Raw genomic sequence first — 20,409 nt, 5'->3', positions numbered from 1 at the left:
AGTGGTATGCTCTGATTACTGAGGCTTACGTAGGCTTCTCATGCAAATATGTTTAATGTTTTTCTTACAGGACTCAAACCTACCTATTTCTGCATTGAAAATGGAAAGCTAACCTAAATTCCTAAACAAGGCAAAGGCTAAGCACCTCTGACTTGTTTTAAAGTTCATGTCAGCGTAAGAAATTTTTCACTTCTCTGTTGAAGTCGTTTGCAAAACGCAAGTGTAAATTATGCTTTCCTTCTGGCATCAGAAGCAACCTTAAAAGAGAAAAAAAACCAAACACTGATTATACATTTTATTCTGTGAGTATAGGTAATTAAAATGCTTGTTGCATTTTCCTTGCTCTTGGTTATCCAGTAAGGAGTTGTAGTAACTCTTATTTTAAGTACTGTCCCTATGTATGTGGTTGGAATGTGAACCACAGCAACAGCTGGAACATGCATACTCTACTTGTCCTACTCGGGGGAGGATAAAATAAGCCTAAACCAAATTTTTGTGTCCTAGACCCAGTTTCTAGAAAACTTTCTGGTGATCTTCAGAGAAGAGAAGATTCCAAAACTTATGTGAGATGCATCTTTGAAAGGTATGTGAAGTACCTGAGCACGTTTGCCTCTTTCAGAGGACAGTAATTGTGCTGGGCAGTTCTCATCATTACCCAAACTTGGTTAGTACTTGTACTCTGTCTAATCTTTCTGCAAAAACACAATCCAAAACTAAAACCATTCATCCATTAAAATAAAAAGGGAAGTCTGAACTTCTCTGGCTATACCAAAAGTTTAGAAGTAGTACCTGTGAATAAGGTTAAATCTTTATAATACAAATATGACATGCCTAAATTTCTACTTACTTTTGCCTTCTATCTGAGACAAACTTTATTAATGAGAGATATACACTTCTTTATATGAGGGTTGGAAATTCTTGAAACTGTTTTGTTCTACCATATACTAAGCCGTTTCAACAGAGCTGAAACCATTTTGACTGGTATTTTATTGCCTTCATGTCAAAGTCCCACTATAGCAAGAGGGATCAACCTCCTTTTGGTGCTGACAATGATGTTTTGTTTTGGGAAAAGAGCAGCAGTATGTGAACATATCCAGCTTTTCTAGTGAATTCTGTCTGAATTTTTTAAGTCTCTTTCTTCAAAGATAAGTAGCATACAGGTGCACAAACTAAAGCCCTGTGCATGCTATTTCCTACTGCTGTTAATATTTCCTACTACTGTAATGCTACCAAACTCCAGCCATACCATGCAAATGCAGAATGATGGCACACTCTGTCACCATGGCAGAAACCAGCAATGTATCTGCCTTATAATCAGAAGAAGCTTTTTCTACTTTACTACTAGATAAAAATCAAGGCAAGAAAAACTGATGGTAGAAGTATGTGTTACTGAAAATGTACTGAATTTAAGCTTTTCCTTCTGCTTCACAATGGAAAATGTGATTTCTGATGCAACCAGGGAAGAAAAGGACCATGTATCCAATCGTTAATTTCTAAGAACACCATTAGTCTGGTTTCTTTTCTGACAAATATGCATACAGGGAGCACTTCAGCACAAAGACATGCAAAGAATCACTGTTCTACATCTTATTGGATGGCAATTTCTAACAGTGTTTCCTCTGACTTGTCTTCCAAAGAGAAGCTATCAGATTCTTGTCTAGTTTCTCGGGATAATTTGCCTTAGTCAGCACCTGGAGTATTTTGGAGCTCAGTGAAACCAGGATGATAGGTGTTCTGAACAGGGCATGTAGGAGTGATGAACCAGCAGACATGAAATAAAACACCTGCTAGTGATTGTTAGGAAGATCTCTTGTTCTCATCTTTCCTGTAGCAGAATGCATTACTATGATCAGCAGGGCTGACTTGGAGATATCATTCATTTTTGCACTGAGGTGACACCAGCGAAACAGTTCCCTACACTTTGCATTCATAAAAATGCTTTCCCCCCTCTCCCCCCTCCAATTCTGTTCTCCAGTGCTAATCCTCATAGTATGTTATTAAGTAGCAATAGAATGCTTGCATTTGTGTGAACATTCATGAAGAAAATGCAGCTGGTAAAATCCCAGATTTTTTTATAGGAAGTGTTTCTGGAATTTTCAAGCTATGCTGGTTTTGGCTGGGATAGAGCCATTTTCTTCACAGTAGCTGTTATGGGGCTGTATTTTAGATTTGAGGTGAAAACAGTGTTGATAATATAGAGATGTTTCTGTTATTGCTGAGCGGGGCTTGCACAGCATCAAGGCCACCTCTGCTTCTCTTACTGCCCCACTAGGAAGGAGGCTGGGGGTGCACAAGGAGTTGGGAGGGGACACAGCTGGGACAGCTGACCCCAAATAATCAAAGGAATACTCCATACCAGATGGCATCATGCTGAGCATGCAAAGCTGGGGAAAGAAGGAAGGGGGATGTTGGGATGGATGATATTTGTCTTCCCAAGTAACTGCTATGTGTGATGGAGCCTGGCTTTCCTGGGGATGGCTGAACACCAGCCTGCCTGTGGGAGGAGTGAGTTAAGTCCTTGTTTTATTTTGCTTGTATGTGTGGCTTTTGCTTTAGCTATTAAACTGTCTTTATCTCAACACATGAATGTTTTTTTTCCATATTTACTCATCTGATTCTGTCTCTGATCCCACAAGTGGGGGAGTGAATGGTACTGAGTTGTTGTCTGGGGTTAAACCACAACACACGAAGCAGATTTTTCTTGGTACTTTTCTTGTTTCTATAATAATGTTTCTGAGCACACGTACACTTTTTTTTCCTTGTTCTGCTTTTCTTAAAAACATTGAAAATTCATGGGACAGGCAGAAACAGAATCTTTGAGGTTGTTCACACTGATAAGGCACAGAAACCAGAAGTAACCTGTTTCTCTAATAACTGGGAATCTCTCTCCATTCACAGCATCTACGTTCCCTGTTCTACTGAATGGGACAGAAATCAGGTCTCTTAGAGCAAAAGGAATATGATGGTCATAACAAAAACCTTTGCTTGCTTTGATAAAGCTTAGGGAGTAGTGGTTCTGCTTGTGTAGTGGAAAGAGGAAAAGGAACTTACTTGGTTCCTCTTAGAGGGCTTTAGGAAGGAGCTTATCAAAATACTGTATTTTTTATATTGCAAGAAAAGTCCAATTACCCTATTTGCATTGTAACTTGCTAGGAAAGTTTAGAATAGCTATCTGTGTGGCAGAGACAACTTTTCCAAATACTTTTTTTTTTTTTTTTGAACACTGAGTTTGAACTACTTCATTTCTCTAATAATGGTTTATAAGAATTCCATCATTTAACTTACCGAGAGCCTTTGATGTGCTTATGAATGTATTCTGCATGAGCTTGTGGGACCAAAGGATCTTTCTCACCATGAATTATAAATGTGGGACATTTAATATCTGGCAGCAACTGTTGGCAGATATTACCTAGGGAGAAAATAAATGAAGGTCATACTTTGGTTCAAAATTGTATGAAAGATGCAACTGCTTCCATAAAGAACTCTGAACTCCATTGGGTTTTAGCTATTGCCTCTCTTCGTGGGTTGTGTGTGATTAATCTATAGAACTATGTAAGCAGGACTATAATTAACATTTCTTTCTCCAAAATCTTACTTCACTGAAATTTGCTCCATTAATGGATGCTTCCACAAAAGGATACAGAGAAGGAAGAACTTTTATTCCACATTTCCCCCAGGCTCCCTTTGACTCTTCAAAGCATCTCATTGCCAGCTTTGTTCTTTTCAGCCTTAGAGTCTTATGGCCCTCACATTAAGCTGCATTTGTTACAGCAGTTGTCAGGTTACAAGATTTGCTACTTTTTTTGGAACAAATTAACTTAGGCTGTACTCATACCTGTTACACCTTCCAGCCCCTTAGCTGTGTGCAATGTTCTAATGGATTGACCCTGGCTGGATGCCAGGCTCCTACCTAAGCCTCTCCATCACCTCCCTCCACAAGTGGACAGGGGAGAGAAAACAGAATGAAAGGTTCCTGAGTTGAGATAAGGACCAGGAGAGAGCACTCACTGAATGCCATCAGAGGCAAAACAGACTCAGCTCAGGGATATTAACTGATTTTATTACTAACAAAATCAGAGCAGGATAATGAGAAGTAAAATAAATCTTAGAAGCTTCTTCCTGGGTTCTACCTCCTGTCCCTCTGTGGCGCAGGGAGATGAGGAGTGGGGGTTGTGGTCAGTTCATCACAGGTTGTTCCTGCTGCTGCTCAGGAAGTCCTTCCACTGTTCCAGTGTTGGGTCTCTCCCACAGGAAACAGTTTTCCATGAACTTCTCCAGCATGAATCCATCCTACATGCAATGGTTCCCCACAAACTGCTGCAAGGTGAGTCATCCTTCCACAGGGAGCAGTCCTTCAGGCACAGCCTGCTCCAGCATGGGCCCTCCACTGTGTCACAAGTCCTACCAGGAAACCTGCTCCAGTGTGGGCTCCTCTCTCCATGGGTCTGCAGGTCCCAGCAGGAGCCTGCTTCAGCATGGATTCCCCACAGGTACCAGCTCTCTTGGGAATACCCTTGCTCTGGAATGTCCTCCAAGAGCTGCAGGTAGCTCTCTGCATCCCTGTGGATCTCCATGGGCTGCAGGGGCACAGCTGCCTCACCAGGGCCTGCACCATGGGCTGCAGGGAAATCTCAGCTTGAGCACCTGAAGCACCTCCTTCCCTTCCTTCTTCAGTGATCTTTAACTGCATAGTTGTTCCTCTTACATATTATCAGACTGCTCCTCTTTGGCTGCAGTAACATTTGTGCAGTAACTTTTTTTTTTTTTCTTCTTAAATATGTTTTCACAGAGGTGTTACTGCCATCACTGATTGGCTTGGCCTTGGCCAGTGGCACGTCCATCTTGGAGCAGGTTGGCATTGGCTCTGCTGGCCATGGAGGAAGCCTCTAGGCACCCTGCAACCCCCTGGTACCAAAACCAGGCCATGCAAACCCAGTACAAATGCATAACCATTTGATATGAATTGGACTGAAGCTATTCAAAGGTTATTTTCCCTGCCCATTCATAATTTTATGCTTATTAGTCACTAACGTCATTAGAAGTAATTTTAATGGTTTTGCTTAGACTCTTCTGAATTTTCTCCCTTTTTTTCTCCCCATTCCTTAGTAACCCCATTTCCGAACTCATTGCCTAACTTCCCATGTTCTTGCAAGGGAATCTTTGGGCAAAACATCCTCGATGGGCTTTATGCTCCCTTTTTCTTTGAGATAACTTTGTCTATTTGTAGTTGCCACCTTGCAGCTACTGACATCTATAAGATTAATACTCATACGTGTACACTTTCCTTAGCTCTAAAGTCAGAGGATGTTTCACATCTTTTCCAATTGTTTGGTTATTTATGCAGCCTGTTTGCAGTTCTACTGGTTAAATATTTTCATTTAGAACATTTTACCCATAGTCCTCTAATACCTGCAGAAATGTTGACTGTTTTTCAGAACAAGCACTAAGTAAATCTAGGTTATTCATCTAGGAACATAGTTGGCAGTCAAATTATTATTTCCTTGTTTTCATTCCTAAAACTGTTTTGCACTATAACTACTAAATTGTATTTTCTCTAAAAGCATGGAACAGCAAGAAGAATCTTGGACGTTGCAACGTTATGCACCTTACTCAGTTTCATTAAGTTTCATTTCTTATGGTATTTCACACTAAAAGCTGTCTCATTCAGGGAAAATAGTGTAGTTTTAAAAAGAGCTTGAGTTTTATTTGTTCGACAACACTAGCTTTGCTGTCCTCCTTTTATCTCCAATGGGTTTGATTAACACCTTTTCTTATATCTGCTGTATCTGTGCTTTTGTTGCAGTGTCTTAAATTTAATTGCAAGGTGGCCTGTTTGTAATCTAAGTTGGAAAACTGGCTTTCTCCTGGAAAAAAACCTGTGGTCTGCTAGCTGCTCGTCTTGCAGCAAACATTAGCTTCTCCCAATACATGACCCAGTTTCAGCATCTAGGTAATTCAGCTCCTTGTTACATGTTTCTTGGTGGCTTCTTTTTCACAGTCACTTTATCTCAGTGTCTGAGGCATGTGCAGGCACTGAAGAGATGTCACAGCCACAGATTCACCAGCCTGGGCTTTGCACTTCAGAAAAAAATAGTTTAAAGGAGATTCCAGAAAGGCTAAAAAAAAAATGGAACCAAATTTGTTACATCACTTTACTGGGAGAAATCCCAGTCCTGTGTTGATCCTATACAAAAATCTATGGAAAAAATATGACATGAAGGAACTGCCTGGTAATGTGCATCACCTTCTATCTTTCATTACGAGAGCTACAGGAAAATGTGTATAAGAGTTACAAACTCTTTTTTCTTATACATTATGTATTACTACTTTAGGCAAATTAAAAGTAAATTCCCTCTGAATCAAAATAGAACTACAGATTATTATTCATAATATCCTTGGCTGAAAAGGTCTCTGCAGAGTAATTGCAGAAGTCTTCAGGGAGAAACAATTATATTGTCTAGTCTAACTTTTTTTTGTTTTATTTTTAAACACCTGAGCTGCTTCAATAGTGTTTTCAAAATGTGCTTTTTAATTCTGAGTTCTCAAAATCTGAAGTCCCTCCTTTTTTAACTCGCGTGCTACAATGTTTGAAAGAGTTCTTCAGACTTCTTCTGTTTTGCAAAAAGTGGAAAGAGTATGCCTTACTTTTGGCACATCTTAACCTTGTCACCAAGAGATAATCCTTTGACACAGAAAAAGAAGAGGAGAGAAAGATTCTGCCTGTGCAGAATCCTTATGTTTAGTCTGCACAAAAACAATTACTTAATAATGCAATTTTGTGGTGGAACAAGAGGAGAGCCTCATCAGCTAATGTTTTCTATAAATGTTTTCCTCCCATAACTTTCTGGTTCTGTGAACCATCTACAGAGTAATTGTGTTATTCCTGAGTGTGAGTCAGACCCAGCTTCTAATGCCATATGCAGAGTCCTTCACTTTCTGGCTGCTAGAAGTACTGTTAGATTTTTTTTCATCCAGAACTGCCTGCTACTGTAATTGTCTCAGTTGAACATTGTGAAAGCCTTACCATCTGAATTTTCAGCAAAGCGCGATATTCCGTCTACCCAAGCCTCACAGGTTTCTGCAAAGTACTTATGTCCATACAGCTCTTCCAGTGGTTTCTTGACCTTTTCACTCCATTTTGAAACATCTCGGATGCCTACATAAAATAACGTTGAAATATGTTATGTCTTTTCCAGAAAAAAGGCACAAACCACACCTAATACAGGGAAGTTTTCAAACCATACTGCAAATATGTATTTCAAAATTGAAACTACTACCTCTGCTATGGTCTTCTGAGTTGTAGAGGAACATGTTGTTATTATGGTCACAAGTAAAAACAGAAAAAACATAATATTCAAAGGACTCAGTCCTAAAACTTCTGATAGTTCTTTCTGGAAGACATCCACAAGACAAGTTCAAGGGCTACCTTGTGTATGAAAATGGGACTGTTTCATATCAGTGGGCTAGACCTGGCAGTTCTTTTTTTATATCCTTTAGCCTTTTGCATCGACTCATGGATGGAAGTCCTTCCATGGCTCCTACCAGCTTTCAGAGGAAGGAAGCTCTTACTAAGACATTCCAGCAGGCTGATATCATGGTGCATTTGCCACAGTTTAACACAAAAACAAGTGACTCAGTAGAGATCTGTGATTCATGGCAGGCTAGCTAAAACTGTACAAATAATCTGACATTTTAGTTATTTATTTATCAGATTTTCTATTTTTTTCCCCTCTAAAATTTTCAGTACTGCTCATAAACTAGGTATTCAAAAGGATTCTTTTTACTAAACTATATTTCAGCTGTACAGCTTTGCACTGACAAAGTCTGAAGCAAAGTTGGCACAGCAGAGAACAGGACAGTATTGAATCATCAAACTGCAATATATGCCACTAGCAAAGGTTTTAATTGGTTTCAAAAGGGAATTAAGGGAAGAAAGGAATGAGGTGTTAATTAACAAAGAGAACCTGTCAAGCCAAATGACAAAGGTAGCAGTGACTGAAAGTATTTCATAACAACATCTGATTGAAAGTGAGTCTGCTCACCCCAGGCTAGGTGCTGCTGAACAACTGTTTCCCATAGAGAACCTACTGTTTTATCCTTGTGGCTGGCATTAATTTAAAAAGAGAAGGGAGAAGCCAATGTTGAAAGGACATAGATACCAAATCAAGACCTCTCTCTCCTGCTAAACCCTCCACTGCATCTGAGGTGCACAGATGAGCCAGTTGTAGAAGACTTGTACTGATACTCTGAGCTTTATCAGCCATGGAGAGGTGTTGAAAACAACAATCCACAAAGGGCAAAGGCAAAGATTGCAGTGGTTGCTCCATGTAAATAGGATTTATTTTTTATTGTTCTTCTTTTTTGGTTGTGGTGTTTTGTATGTTTTGTTTTGTTTTTTTACATTTTAGTCTGTTGTGCTGGGAGGAGATGTGCATTTCATAGTTATACAACAAAAAATTTCCAAGTATAAAAACATGTAAAGAAAGAAGAAACCATTTTACAGAGCTAAAAAGCATTTTGCTTTCTGAACTAAAAAATATATTACTACTACTACCACTTTTAGTTTTAGTATAGTTGAGGTAAATACAGACATGCAGTACGTATACTTGTAATTTTGCTGAAGCCAGATATTTCATAGGTAGTATAAATCAAATTCCAGTCACTAAAATGAAACTATACTGGGTTACATTTGTTGAGAACCAACATGATTAACTCTTTTCATTTCTTCGTTCAAAAGGAAATATGGTCCCTTTCTGAGTTCACTGGCCATTGCTTCCTACTTTTCTTTATAGCAAGAATGATCTCAGATTCTATTTCACATGAGTGAAATCCCGTGTTTCTTTACTTTGCAAAGGTTTTCTAATGATAATAATTAACTCTGAAGGAATGCAAACGGTAAAGACACCTTGGGACATTTATTTGAATGGTTCATTTGCTTCTTGAACTTACGTTTTAAGTTATGAACTTGTTTTCTTACTGTCTATATTATACAGGCCCTAGAGGCAAAAGCTGTAATGAGCTAGCCCAGTGATTATCTGTGGACGTGGTTTAAAAATGTTGTGCAAGATGTGAGATAAGAAATCAAACCTGGTGTTCGATAGTAGTATTTGGAATTTATTTTTAGGAATTTGTTATAGCAACAAAAATTTTACTTTCTGAAAACTACTGATAAGCTATTATAATTTTGCTTTTCATCAGGGTAAGTTGGTAAGGGCTTGTTAAGAAATCCATTATATTATCCCTAGAGTAATTGTTAGAGAGTTTCTCACTATAATTTTAATCTATCCCTGAACCTAGCACTGTAGCGAATTTTGTGTCCTGTCTCTTCAGGTTTGTTGTGTCCTCAGCTCTGCCGCCACTTAGCTGTTACATGACTAAGATTCTTGGGTCAAGTAGAAATTAAAATAATTCATTTAGAATACGACATGCAGTTTGTACATACCATTGTAAATTCTCACATCCTCTTGAGTAACGCTGGCATTTGCTCCCCAGACAACCAACTTGTGGATAAGATTTGGGTACCTCGCAGCAGCAATGAGTGCTGTAATTCCACCATCACTCCACCCCAGCAAGGAGAACTTCTTAAACTTTAGTGCCTTGATTCATACAAGAAAGTTATATGCAAATCATCAGCTGGCTTTACAGCAGAATGTCAAGTATTTCTTGAAAATTAACTTTAGGCACAATACTACATAGTTGAATTATAGTGAGCTTTTATAATTAGAAAATATAAATTTCTTGCTATACATAAAAATGCTAAAAAAGGTCAAATATTTAGAAAACAAGAAATTATACCTGCCATTTCAATTTTCTATAACTCTTTAACAAAACAGGCAGTAGTCCTATTAGATTCTTGCTGCGTTTTAAAAAGCTCTCCAAAAAAAGTAAAGTTGATTTAAAATGGGGAGTAAAGACCTTTTCAGAGAGCCTGATGATATGAAGAATCCATGGATTTTCTTGGTGTGAAGTTGAGAAAGACTATCGTGGTGTGGATGGTAAGCAATCCAAGCGTAAGCTAAACTTAAGTGTAAGATTTATAAAATGGAAGCCAGTGATCTGGTTTACTGATGATAGCTGAGCTTAAAAAAAAAAAAAATCTGCTCTGTAACAACCAAAAAATGCTAAAAGTATTTTTAAAGGATTGTATCAAATTTTAGTTGTTAACTCACATTTTCTGAAGCTTGTAAGTGTGTATTTTAAATGTTACTTCATGGTCAGTTGCGATTCAAAACATTAATAACTAAATTCCTCCATTTTCAATAGGAAAGCTTAAGGCAAAAAATATGACAACCAAGACCTTAATTCATTCTGATCAGTGACCGGACCCAAGGGAATGGCATGAAGCTGAGTTGGGGGAGGTTTAGGTTGGATATCAGGAAAAGGTTTTTCACCCAGAGGGTGGTTGGGCACTGGAACAGGCTCCCCAGGGCAATGGTCACAGTACGAAGCCTGACAGAGTACAAGAAGCATTTGGAGAGTTCTCTCAGGCACATGGTGTGACTCTTGTGCAGGGCCAGGTGTTGGACTCGGTGATCCTTGTGGTCTCTTCCAAATCAGCCTGTTGGAATCAGCCCAATCATTTTATGTGATTCTATGGCAATGCCTTCTCCTAGAATTTAAAACTCTTGTTTCCTCATAAATCACAATATGTGGTAGGAAGTACTGGCAGTCACAGGAGAGAGGATTTTGTGTGTGTTATGTTCAGTTGGGAAAGAGTGGGGAAAGTAAAGGCACTCATGAGAAAATACATCTGAAGGTTGTAGAGGGACAACATTTAATGGTTAAGCAATACTTGAAGTTTTGCATATAGAAACTGTGGTTTGTGAACTCATTCACAAGAAAATATATTTCACAGTGGTTTTTGCTTTTGTTATGCAGGAATTACAGCCTTTTAGATGTATTTAAGGAGGATACTGTACTTTTGCAGGAAAGAGAGCAAGTCAGTCAAATGAGTTGCTTTGGTGCTTGGTGATGTCAGAAGTCCAGGCCTGCTTTGTTGTGACAGAAGAAAGCAAAAATTCAAGCAATGAGAGGAACAACTACAGAGGAAGAAAAAGAAGTTTCTGCTTTGCTTGTAAACTTGATGCTCAAATGAGGCACAATTTTACTAATCAACTTGATATTTAGCAGACTTCTATCCCTATAAGGATAGATTTTCTGGTTTTTGCTTCATCCTTGGTATTCTGATCACTGTAGTTTTGACCAATTTTAGGTTTCACTCTGCAAAGATATCATAACTAAACATAGAAAAGAAATAAGATAGGGGGGGAAAAGGGACATGTAAAGTAAAAGCTGACAGCAAGAAAAGAGAACTTTGAATTTTTGCAGCTGTTTAGAAGTTGGCCCTGGTCTGATGAAGAGGTAGTTAATCTGTGTCCAACTTTCACTATTGTGCTGCTGAAGGGTTCCTGGTATCTTGGCAGATTTTGGGGGTTGGCAGCAGTGCATGTAAAGGTTAAGTTTTTTATGTTGCTACTGTTCCCCTACTGCCAACAGCAAATGATGGAGCTCAAAGTTGGGTGATGGATGGAATAGCTGAATAAATTTTTTGTTCTTCATGCCAGGTTGACTCCAGTTTTTCTCATGTTTACTAGTCTTTATCTTGATGCATTCTTTGGGGTATCTCAGGATGCCTTTCCAGCAGGTGGAATTTATTTTATCCTTTGCAGCCTTCAGAAAAACAATATGATGTAACAGATGTGCTGGGGAAGGTGTGCATGTTTGCTTGCTTTAATTTTTAACTACAGTACAGGTCACTAACCTCACATGGGCAATAACCTGAAAGCTGGTTGCACAGCACACTTCTGTGGGTGATTTTTTGCTGCTTTTACTCAGTGAGCAGACAAAATTTCTTTTGAAGTCACCTCTTCCACCCAGGCCTATGTGAAATGCAATCCAATGACCACACACAGAACAGTAAGCTGCAACACATCGCTCTGCACTGTGTGTATGTTTTCACTGCAGCACAGGGAAGGTAGCACAAGCAAAAGTTACAGTTGATCTACAAAAACATAGAGAAGCCCAAGACCGTCCTTTTGCTAGGACAGTCTCTCTGAAGAGCAAGAACTTCTTAATTAGCAACACTAATTATTTCCCTAATGATTGTTTTAATGCTATTGACTTTGCTAGCATTAGACATTGGGGCGAAGGGCAGCAAAGTGGACTTAGGTGCATTATACTCCTTTTATTTCAAGCAAACTCCTTCACAGAACACAGAAGAGTGTCTTCTGCATAAAGGTGCTAAATACTCTGCAGAATTTCAGCTTTTGTTATTTCACAGAAACCTTGTATCACTCACAGCTCCAGCAGAGACACCAGAATCTGAAAAAGACTAGAACAAAGGTTCTGAAGGCTCACCCATATGGATGTGTTTTTGCCTGATTGTAGGCTGGATGATGTATATAAACCATTATATTCTGGAAATCATAGTTGAAATGATTCATTGGGATTTGTGCTATCCTTTATAATATCCTAAAATAGAAGCAAGTCACCCACACTTGGTAACATTTTAGTAAGTTGTTATTATATGCTTATATTGAGAAACATCTTCAAAAAAACAGGATGCTACGCCTCATTTGCTTTGGCAGCTCTAGAGATTGGTAGGCTGCTGTACTGTTTGGCTGGAAGCTACATGGTTCCATTCCCTTTAGGGAAAGCTCTGTTTAATATTTTGCTTTTATTAGTATTTGAACAGAGACAAGAAAGGGGGTTACAACCATTTAGACTGCAAGTTTGTCACCTATTCATGGCAGCATCTTTATTTTCTTTGCTACTGTAGCAAAGAAATTGAAGATTTACAGTACAAAGAACTAGCTTTTGTGGTTAGAGGGCAAATGTATCTCTTAATCCCGATTCTGCTGTCAGACTTACTTTGTTTCACTACGCAGAATGCACCTGGAAGGCCACATTTCCAGCTTCAGATGGGTTTTCAGCAAGGTTATTATTTATTAGAGAAATAGAGTTGGATTTACTGTCTGAATCTTGCCTCATATTTTTTGAATTTTAATGCTCTGTCAACTTTCTTAACGTGACCAAAGAGACTGTATATCTTAATATAAAAAAGCTAGAATATTAAGTAAAGCTAAACCAGAAAATAGTGTCAGCAGTTATAGGACAGAATAAAAGAGGAACACAGATTTGAATAAAAAAAATCTGCAAGAAGGAGAAATAATAACAGCTCTAGGCCATATTCTTTATAACCACAACAGCTGTATTAATTAGTAAGATTTGGTATAGTCATAAGAAGCTTTTGATTTACCACAAACATTACTTCAGTAATATGCTGTAAAATGCAAAGCATAAAGTTAATTTTTAGAATCAAATGTTTCTTAAAATGGGCTGCTCAAGGCAAAATGCCAAGATTCTATTTGACAGAAAATTTTCTAAGAGCCCTTCAGTATAGTAATCCCTTCAATTAAATTACTTTGCACAGACTTTGTTATTTATACACATATTTAACTAAACTTATATGCTTCTTGGCTGCAAACCTCTTAGGGCAGGGTCTTAGAATAAAAGCATATTGCTTGATATTAATTCCCACTGCTGAAGTGCAATGAATCTTGCAGAACAGGTGGAAGAAGACAATATTTTCTGGAATAGTGTGTATATGCTCACTTTCAAGCCTTCACTAGTATGGTCTTTTCATAATCTGCTGTGTGCTGGAAACATTCTCCTCCTTCTCAAAATTTAAGGAAAACAGCTTAAAAAAATATAAAGAAATAATAAAATCTTATAATAGATTTACCTGCATAAGATCCACAGCATCTTTTGCATCCCTCTCAAAGAAGTCTGAAGGAAAGTCTCGAGATGGAGGAATGGACTTTCCATATCCCCGAGGATCCCAAGCAACAACTGTGAAAAGTTGCTTATTCATAGACTTAAGCTGTGGTCCAAAATCAGTTTGACCACTCCCTGAAATGTTACAATTTTTCAATTTTATTAACCACCATACTGCATACATAGTATACATACCATAAAGGGAAAGTGGGGGAAACTTGTAACTTTATTCCAAATAAGAGATTATCCTACAAGTGAAGTACTCTTTAATTGTAACTATCCATTGCAACTCTTAGACAGGAAGTGCCACAACTAAAATATTTAGAAGCGTCTGCAGCATGTTCAGAGCAAACCATTCCTGGTAGATATGAAAGGTTATCAAAAACACAAAATCACATCTGATTTAATACAGTATCTTAAACTGAGTTACCTGAGTAGGGATTTATCTTTGACAGATTTAAAGCACTAGCATGGTCATTGTTGTTTACCTGGGCAATACAGGTGAATCTGAGAGGGCAGGAATATTTAGCTACAAATGTGTAAGTGAAAAGCACTGTGCCAGACAGTCATTATTTGATAAAGCACCTCTACGAGAATATTGGTGCTTAAAGCTGACCTTTAAATACTTTGTTGCCTGAAGAGACTGCAGTGACACAGAAGCACAAAACTGCGTATTTTTATTTTTCTGGTATGTATTTGCCAAATACAGCCATTTTTCCTGATGCAGAGACATTTCTATTATTAATGACTTAGACCGTCAAAGGATTGAAAAATGAAGTACTCCCATCTATTGCACCAAGCTATTGATGAATGAAGGTAACCTTGCATGAAGGTAAGACTGCAATTTATGCCTTATTGTGCCACGTGGTAATAGTATCAAATGCTATTCAATTAAAACTTGTTCAAATTTAATGTGCTGAAGTATAAATTTTGCTATCCAGTGTTATATTAAAAAGGCCACTTAAAGGCATTTAAGAGGTTTTTCTCTGTTTACAGATTGGAAATATCTGTGCTCAGATACCATCAACAGGTCTAAGTTATGAAAGAGGCTTTATATAGCCTGCTATGATGATAGCAATGTATGCACAAAAACAATAATAATGAATAATCATCAACAATAATAATATTGTTCACAACTGAAGAAATACATTATTTCTGTTTAAGGAGTTTGCATTGGCAATAGGATTGCTAGTTTCAAAAGCTGTTTAAAATCAATAGGTTGAAACATATGACTACTTGAAGGATGACAAGCACTAATTTTTTTCCACCCTCCTTGAGAATTCTTTGAAAGAAAGAACCACTTCATGAAGACTTGAAAACATTCCTGCCAAGAAGAACAAATGTTTTCTGCTCTTCAGTTCTTGACATTTTATCATCTTATCTAGCAATTCAATTAAGCATTCACCCAACTCTGAGCACAGTAACAGTCCTACTGACAGCCTGCCATGAACTGTTGGTAAGTCTGATGGATCCTTCAGAACTGCAAGAACCCAGAAAAAACAGGCTGTGTTAATTTTAAAAGGCTATTATCAAAAACAGTGGTTTAGATGGACAGACACTACTTAGCTCGCAGAACCTGTTGTCCATCTCAAAAAATCAGTGAGAATCTTAATGATGTTGCCCTGAATAAACAAAACATGAAAATACATCTTTAAGAAAAATAAATAATAGTGACTTTTTCACAATAAACTGTACAGGCTACATTATGTTTATTAATTCAGCTGGAATCCATCCAGCTTCTAAAGAGGAATATATAATTCAGTCTGTGTAACAAATATAGCTGACCTGATTTTCCTCCCCCCCTTCTGCTCTTTTCCACCTTGTGTAGCTATTTTCCACCTGTCCTTGACACTACCTTTGCACAGTTAAATCCAGAAGTGCAAGTGACCACCAGGTAAGTCAAGAGATTGTGTAAAAGGTGCCTAGTAAGATAAATGAAATCTTCTAAAAACTGTTAACTGATGGCAACAACTCTGCATTTTCCCTTCTGTTGTAAGTGTAGTTTTTTTGTTTGTTTGTTTTCATGACAGTCCTCCATAATCAGGTGTTGAATACATTACAAAATAGTTTTGTGCATTCTTGCTTGAGACCAGATGGATAGTGGTTGCTCTACAAAGACAAGATAAAACCTCCAAACCTAGCATTCCTGGAAGCAGAAGAACTGCATGGCTTCCTTCTCCTGTTTGCTGATAATGCAGGTGGACTCCATTCACTTGGATTTTGGCAGATGTTATTGAAGTACTAGGGATAGGGAAAGAGGAGAGAATTAGGAAAACATTCAGACAGTTAACCTTCTTTACTACCTGGTCACTCTAGGAATACAGAATAATAACTTTTCCTAGATATTAGTGACAGCACTGTGAGATTTTAGTGGGTCACTTGTCTTTCATGGGTGCACAGAAGATTAAAAAAAACCTCTCAGGAGCAGAGAAGCATTCAGTTGTGACCACCATGTAGCATTCATACCTAGGCTAAATGGTTGGGGGTGGGGAAAACAGCCTTGACAGTGCAACTGGGAAAATATAGAGGAAGCTTTAAATGGCTACAGAATCATTGAAATAAATACATAAATACATTACAGAGGAGTAACCTCATTGTGTCACAGCATAACTTTCGAAATGGCTGGTGTTCACCTTGCCATTATTAAACTGAGACTCTTCACCTGCCAGAGAAACCACAATCTATTGCTGCTGTTCCTCATGAACCACAGGGCCTGCAGTGAAAACCACTTTGCACTGAGATGAGAGCGGAGAAGAAGGATGTGATAATATTTCTGGCAGTGTAATTTCACCAGGAGATAATACTTAATTGGAAAATACCACATGAGCAATAAATCCACACTAAAAAATAACCGCAGAAACCAACTGCACAGGCCATCTCTCAGCCCCAACACTTAAACCCCTACACTAATCTTCAGCACAAAACAAGACATGTGTAAATGCAAATAAGTGACCTGAGAAACCATGTCCAAACACAAAGCCCTACTGAGAAAGCCAAGTAGCACAGATTCAAAGTATCTTCTTAACAGTATAAACCATTACATCTGTTCTCCCAGGCAAAATTGTGCCCTAATGGTTGCAAAACATCTTTTCAACAGCCTAACTCATTTGATTTAAAGCTAATATGATAAAAATCTTGCCATTTGGTTACCGACTGATTAACTATAATTTTACCTAGGCTAAATATTCATGCCCTATTAATTCAGTCACTGAATTTCATGTGCATAGAGACATGTTGTTTTCCAGTCTTAGTTATAAAAACAATCTCTATTCCATGATATGCACTGGGCAATCCATCAACAATTTAATTTTAATATATAAAGTCTGAACTACTTATCGTATGTATAGAGTTGAAAGTGGTGGACTACAGGTAAAAACAATCCCACTAATTTAAACCCTTTTGGTAAGAAAAATGAACAATAGCTTGTAAACTCGGGTTCCCAATACATACGTGGCACTTAAACCACAGAACCTCTTCAACACAAAGCCAATTTTGATTTTACATAAAATCTTGAGTTTATGTAACCCATCATGCCACATGCCTGAATAAGAGCTGTGACTGTGCAGAACAGTACCAGCTCCTTATGTGCAGATCCAATTTGAGAAGTGGAACACAAATGCAGATCTGTGGCAAGAATAAAGCTCAAAGAAATTAATTGCGTAATTAGAACTTCAGTGAGTTTTGCTGACTTGCTATGCTAATGTGATCCAAATGATAGTTTGACTGTAATGCTAAACCTTCTTAAACTCTCTATGTCACATTTGATGTGGTTTATACACCTCACAATCAAATTCTGCACATAGCACTCATATGGCTGCCTTACCCCCTTTTTGAATACTGACTTTCACTTTTTTTCTTCATGAGGGTTTTTTTTTAATTCTTCATAGGCCATCTTTTGGTTTGTCATTAATTTCAACAGGTATTTTATTATAGTTCTTACCACAGTATATCAGCACATTGCTCTTATTAAATTTTAAGAATTATGTGATAGGTGGTTTTGCTTATGATTAATAATTGCCAAAACCACTTTCAGTTCCTAACAAAACAGAAATAATCATCTTGTTACCTTCCTAAAAATAGATTAGAAACATACAGTTTAATAGACAGTGTTATATATTCTGCTTTCCTGAATCAGATTTTTTTCCCACATAGTTCTATGTATTTTTAGGATTAATTATTAACATCAGGGGCTTGAGAATTTTGCTGAGTCTTTGATGCTTTTCCATTCTTGGATTATGCCTCGGTGTGAAGTCCACTGAAATCCAGGAGTTTCACACAGAGGGTATTTGCAATACTTCTTGGACTAACAACAAATGAGTTGGGTTTTTTATGCACTGAGAAACTGTACTGGAACTGGAAATACCTAAGGCATACTTGGTCCTCCCACATTTCTGTGAGCCTGAAATCACTTCCTCAGTGTGCTTGTCAACAGAATGACTTCACTTCTGTTAAGTTTTCATAAACAATGTTTTTTCTCTTGATTGACAGAACTGGAAACCCTACTAAAACAAAACAAAAACCCCACCCTGATATTTTGAATTAGCAATGTTAAGATGTATAACTCTTTGAGAAGCATTGGATACCTACTGTCTATGTTTACCAAGGCAGCACAGATGCAGAGTGGGCAGACCCTGTGCTTCACCTCGTACTCTGTAGGAGTGCAGCTGAATCTGGGAACTACCTCTGTTCCAGCTGTGCTACAATACGACCTACTCTTTATCTGTTCAGGGGGAAAAAAATTCCGGTACCACGTCAATTTTCCTCAACAGGATCTGCGGAATAGGCAGTGTGACATAGATGAGATACACGGGTTCTCTTGGCGACCTCGGCGACCTCCAGGGAGCCCCTCACCAGCAGCAGGCGGCCGAGGGGCAGGCGCTCAGGCACGTCCTGCCCTGCCGGGGCCGCCAGAGGGGAGGGTGACAGGCACTGACCACACGGCGCTGCGGAGCCCTCCTGGTACCGATCCTTGCAGCGCAGGAAAGGCAGGAGCAGGCTCCTCAGGCGCTCCTGAGTCCCGGCTTTGTCACCTCCGCCCTCCCGATCCAACGCACCCCCTTTGCTAACAGGCTTTGTCCATCCCGCCGCCGTCTCCCCTCCCCAAGCCGCGGGAGGAAGGGGGGACCTGGGGAAAGAGAGAAGGAGGCGGCTGTGGATTTTACCCGTAGCAGGCGGCCGGTCCCCGGGCCGTGAGCGGCGCTGTCCGGGCGGGCGGCTGCGGCTGCAGCTGCATCAGAACCCCGAGGGCCCGGCCAGCGCTCCGGCAAAACATTGCACCCAGCGAGGGCGGCCCGGCGGAGGGGGAAGGGAACTGGAGGGCCGGCCCGCCTCCCCTCCCAAGCCCTGCCCCCGCCGGGAGAGAAGCGGAGCCGGCCCGCCTCCCGTCCCTTGTCCTGCCCGGCCGGCCGGGATGCGCGCCTACCCCAGGGGTGCGCGGAGAGAGAGGCGGTGCGCTGTCCGCCCTCTGATTGGTGGGTGCTGCTGTCACTTAGGGCAGAACGGGAAGGGTTTGGCTTCTGGGCTGTAGCCCCGCCTCCCCGCGGCGCTGATTGGTCACCCGGCGGGTCTGTTGCTCCCTCCTCCCGGGTCGTTTCCCAGTTCCTGATCCCGCCGTGGAGCCTTAGGAGGGGCAGTGCTGCCCCCGCTTGAGAGCACAAGCGAGGGTTGAGGGCTTTGCCCTCTCCAGCCGCCTCCAAGAATAGAGCAGCGCCCTGCGCCGCGCAGGTGCTTGGCTGCACCGTCGGCCGTGGCGGGGAGCGGAGCACTGTGAGCGCGTCCCTCCTGTCCAGGAGCCGGAGACAAACAGACACGGCAGCCCCCGGGGTGTCTGCAGGGAGCGAAGACCCCAGCCCTGGGAGATACATGGGAGCTGAAGCCATGAACTGCCCCTCCAGCCGTGCCCGTGATGCAGAAGCCCCATGGACTGTGAGGGTCATCTGTGGCTCCGGGTGTGCCTGGAGAACGGTTCCCCGGGCAGCCGGGACAGTGAGGGCAGCTCTGCTCAGTGCAGCCTCCCCTGTGGCGGTGCTTTCAGCCCCTCAAAGTCCAGGCATTCCCAGGCCCTTGGCAGGAATCATTAACTCTTCCTGACCAATGTTATTTGTTGGGCCTGCCTGTGGGGAACATCTGGCCAAGGGCTTTGCCCTGGCAAGTGCCCGTACGGATCAGGGCTGGCCACGTCTGGAGCAGCCTGACTGCTTTCGTTTAATGCAGCACTTGGCCTGGCTTTCCTCTGCGCCTTCTCACAATTTGCACATAAAGCACAAGGAGACCAACTACTTTCCTTGGTGTCCAGCTGTGCTCCTCGGTGTCTGTTTTCCAAGCATGGAGGAGAATGGATGAGTCTGAGTCACAGCCAGCCAAGGTGATGGTGGAGAGGGTAGTGAGGAAAATAGCAGAAAGCTTGAAACAGACCTAGGGTTAAAGGTCTCCTGCCTCATACCTGGATGAGAGGAATTTCCTCAGGACAGGTCAGTGTTACATATTCCAGCCCAGCGGAAGCTCAGCAACTGCCCTCTGAGTGAATAGCTGTCAGCCTTCCCAGCCCATTGCCATATGTGTGCATGGGACTTACAAGTCTTACAGACGAATGACAGTCATAACAAATCCCAGTGCATAAAGAGATTAACTCAA

General features: G+C 40.3%; 1 protein-coding gene across 1 annotated transcript; it reads right to left on the bottom strand.

Moving 5' to 3' along the window:
• Positions 1-35: 35 nt before the first annotated feature.
• On the bottom strand, positions 36-19,152 carry BPHL (biphenyl hydrolase like). Its single transcript, XM_063401471.1, has 7 exons — positions 18,939-19,152; positions 15,914-16,017; positions 13,745-13,911; positions 9,443-9,596; positions 7,025-7,156; positions 3,286-3,409; positions 36-257 (listed from the first exon to the last, which is right to left on the bottom strand). Exons 1-7 carry the CDS (start codon positions 19,046-19,048, stop codon positions 170-172), a joined length of 879 nt encoding a protein of 292 aa, XP_063257541.1. The 5' UTR covers positions 19,049-19,152; the 3' UTR covers positions 36-169.
• Positions 19,153-20,409: the final 1,257 nt, after the last annotated feature.

Source organism: Prinia subflava, chromosome 1, assembly GCF_021018805.1.
Source record: "Prinia subflava isolate CZ2003 ecotype Zambia chromosome 1, Cam_Psub_1.2, whole genome shotgun sequence".
In the NCBI taxonomy this organism is placed as follows: domain Eukaryota; kingdom Metazoa; phylum Chordata; class Aves; order Passeriformes; family Cisticolidae; genus Prinia; species Prinia subflava.
Note: the sequence above shows the minus strand (reverse complement) of the source record. Positions and strands in the feature narration are given on the sequence as shown.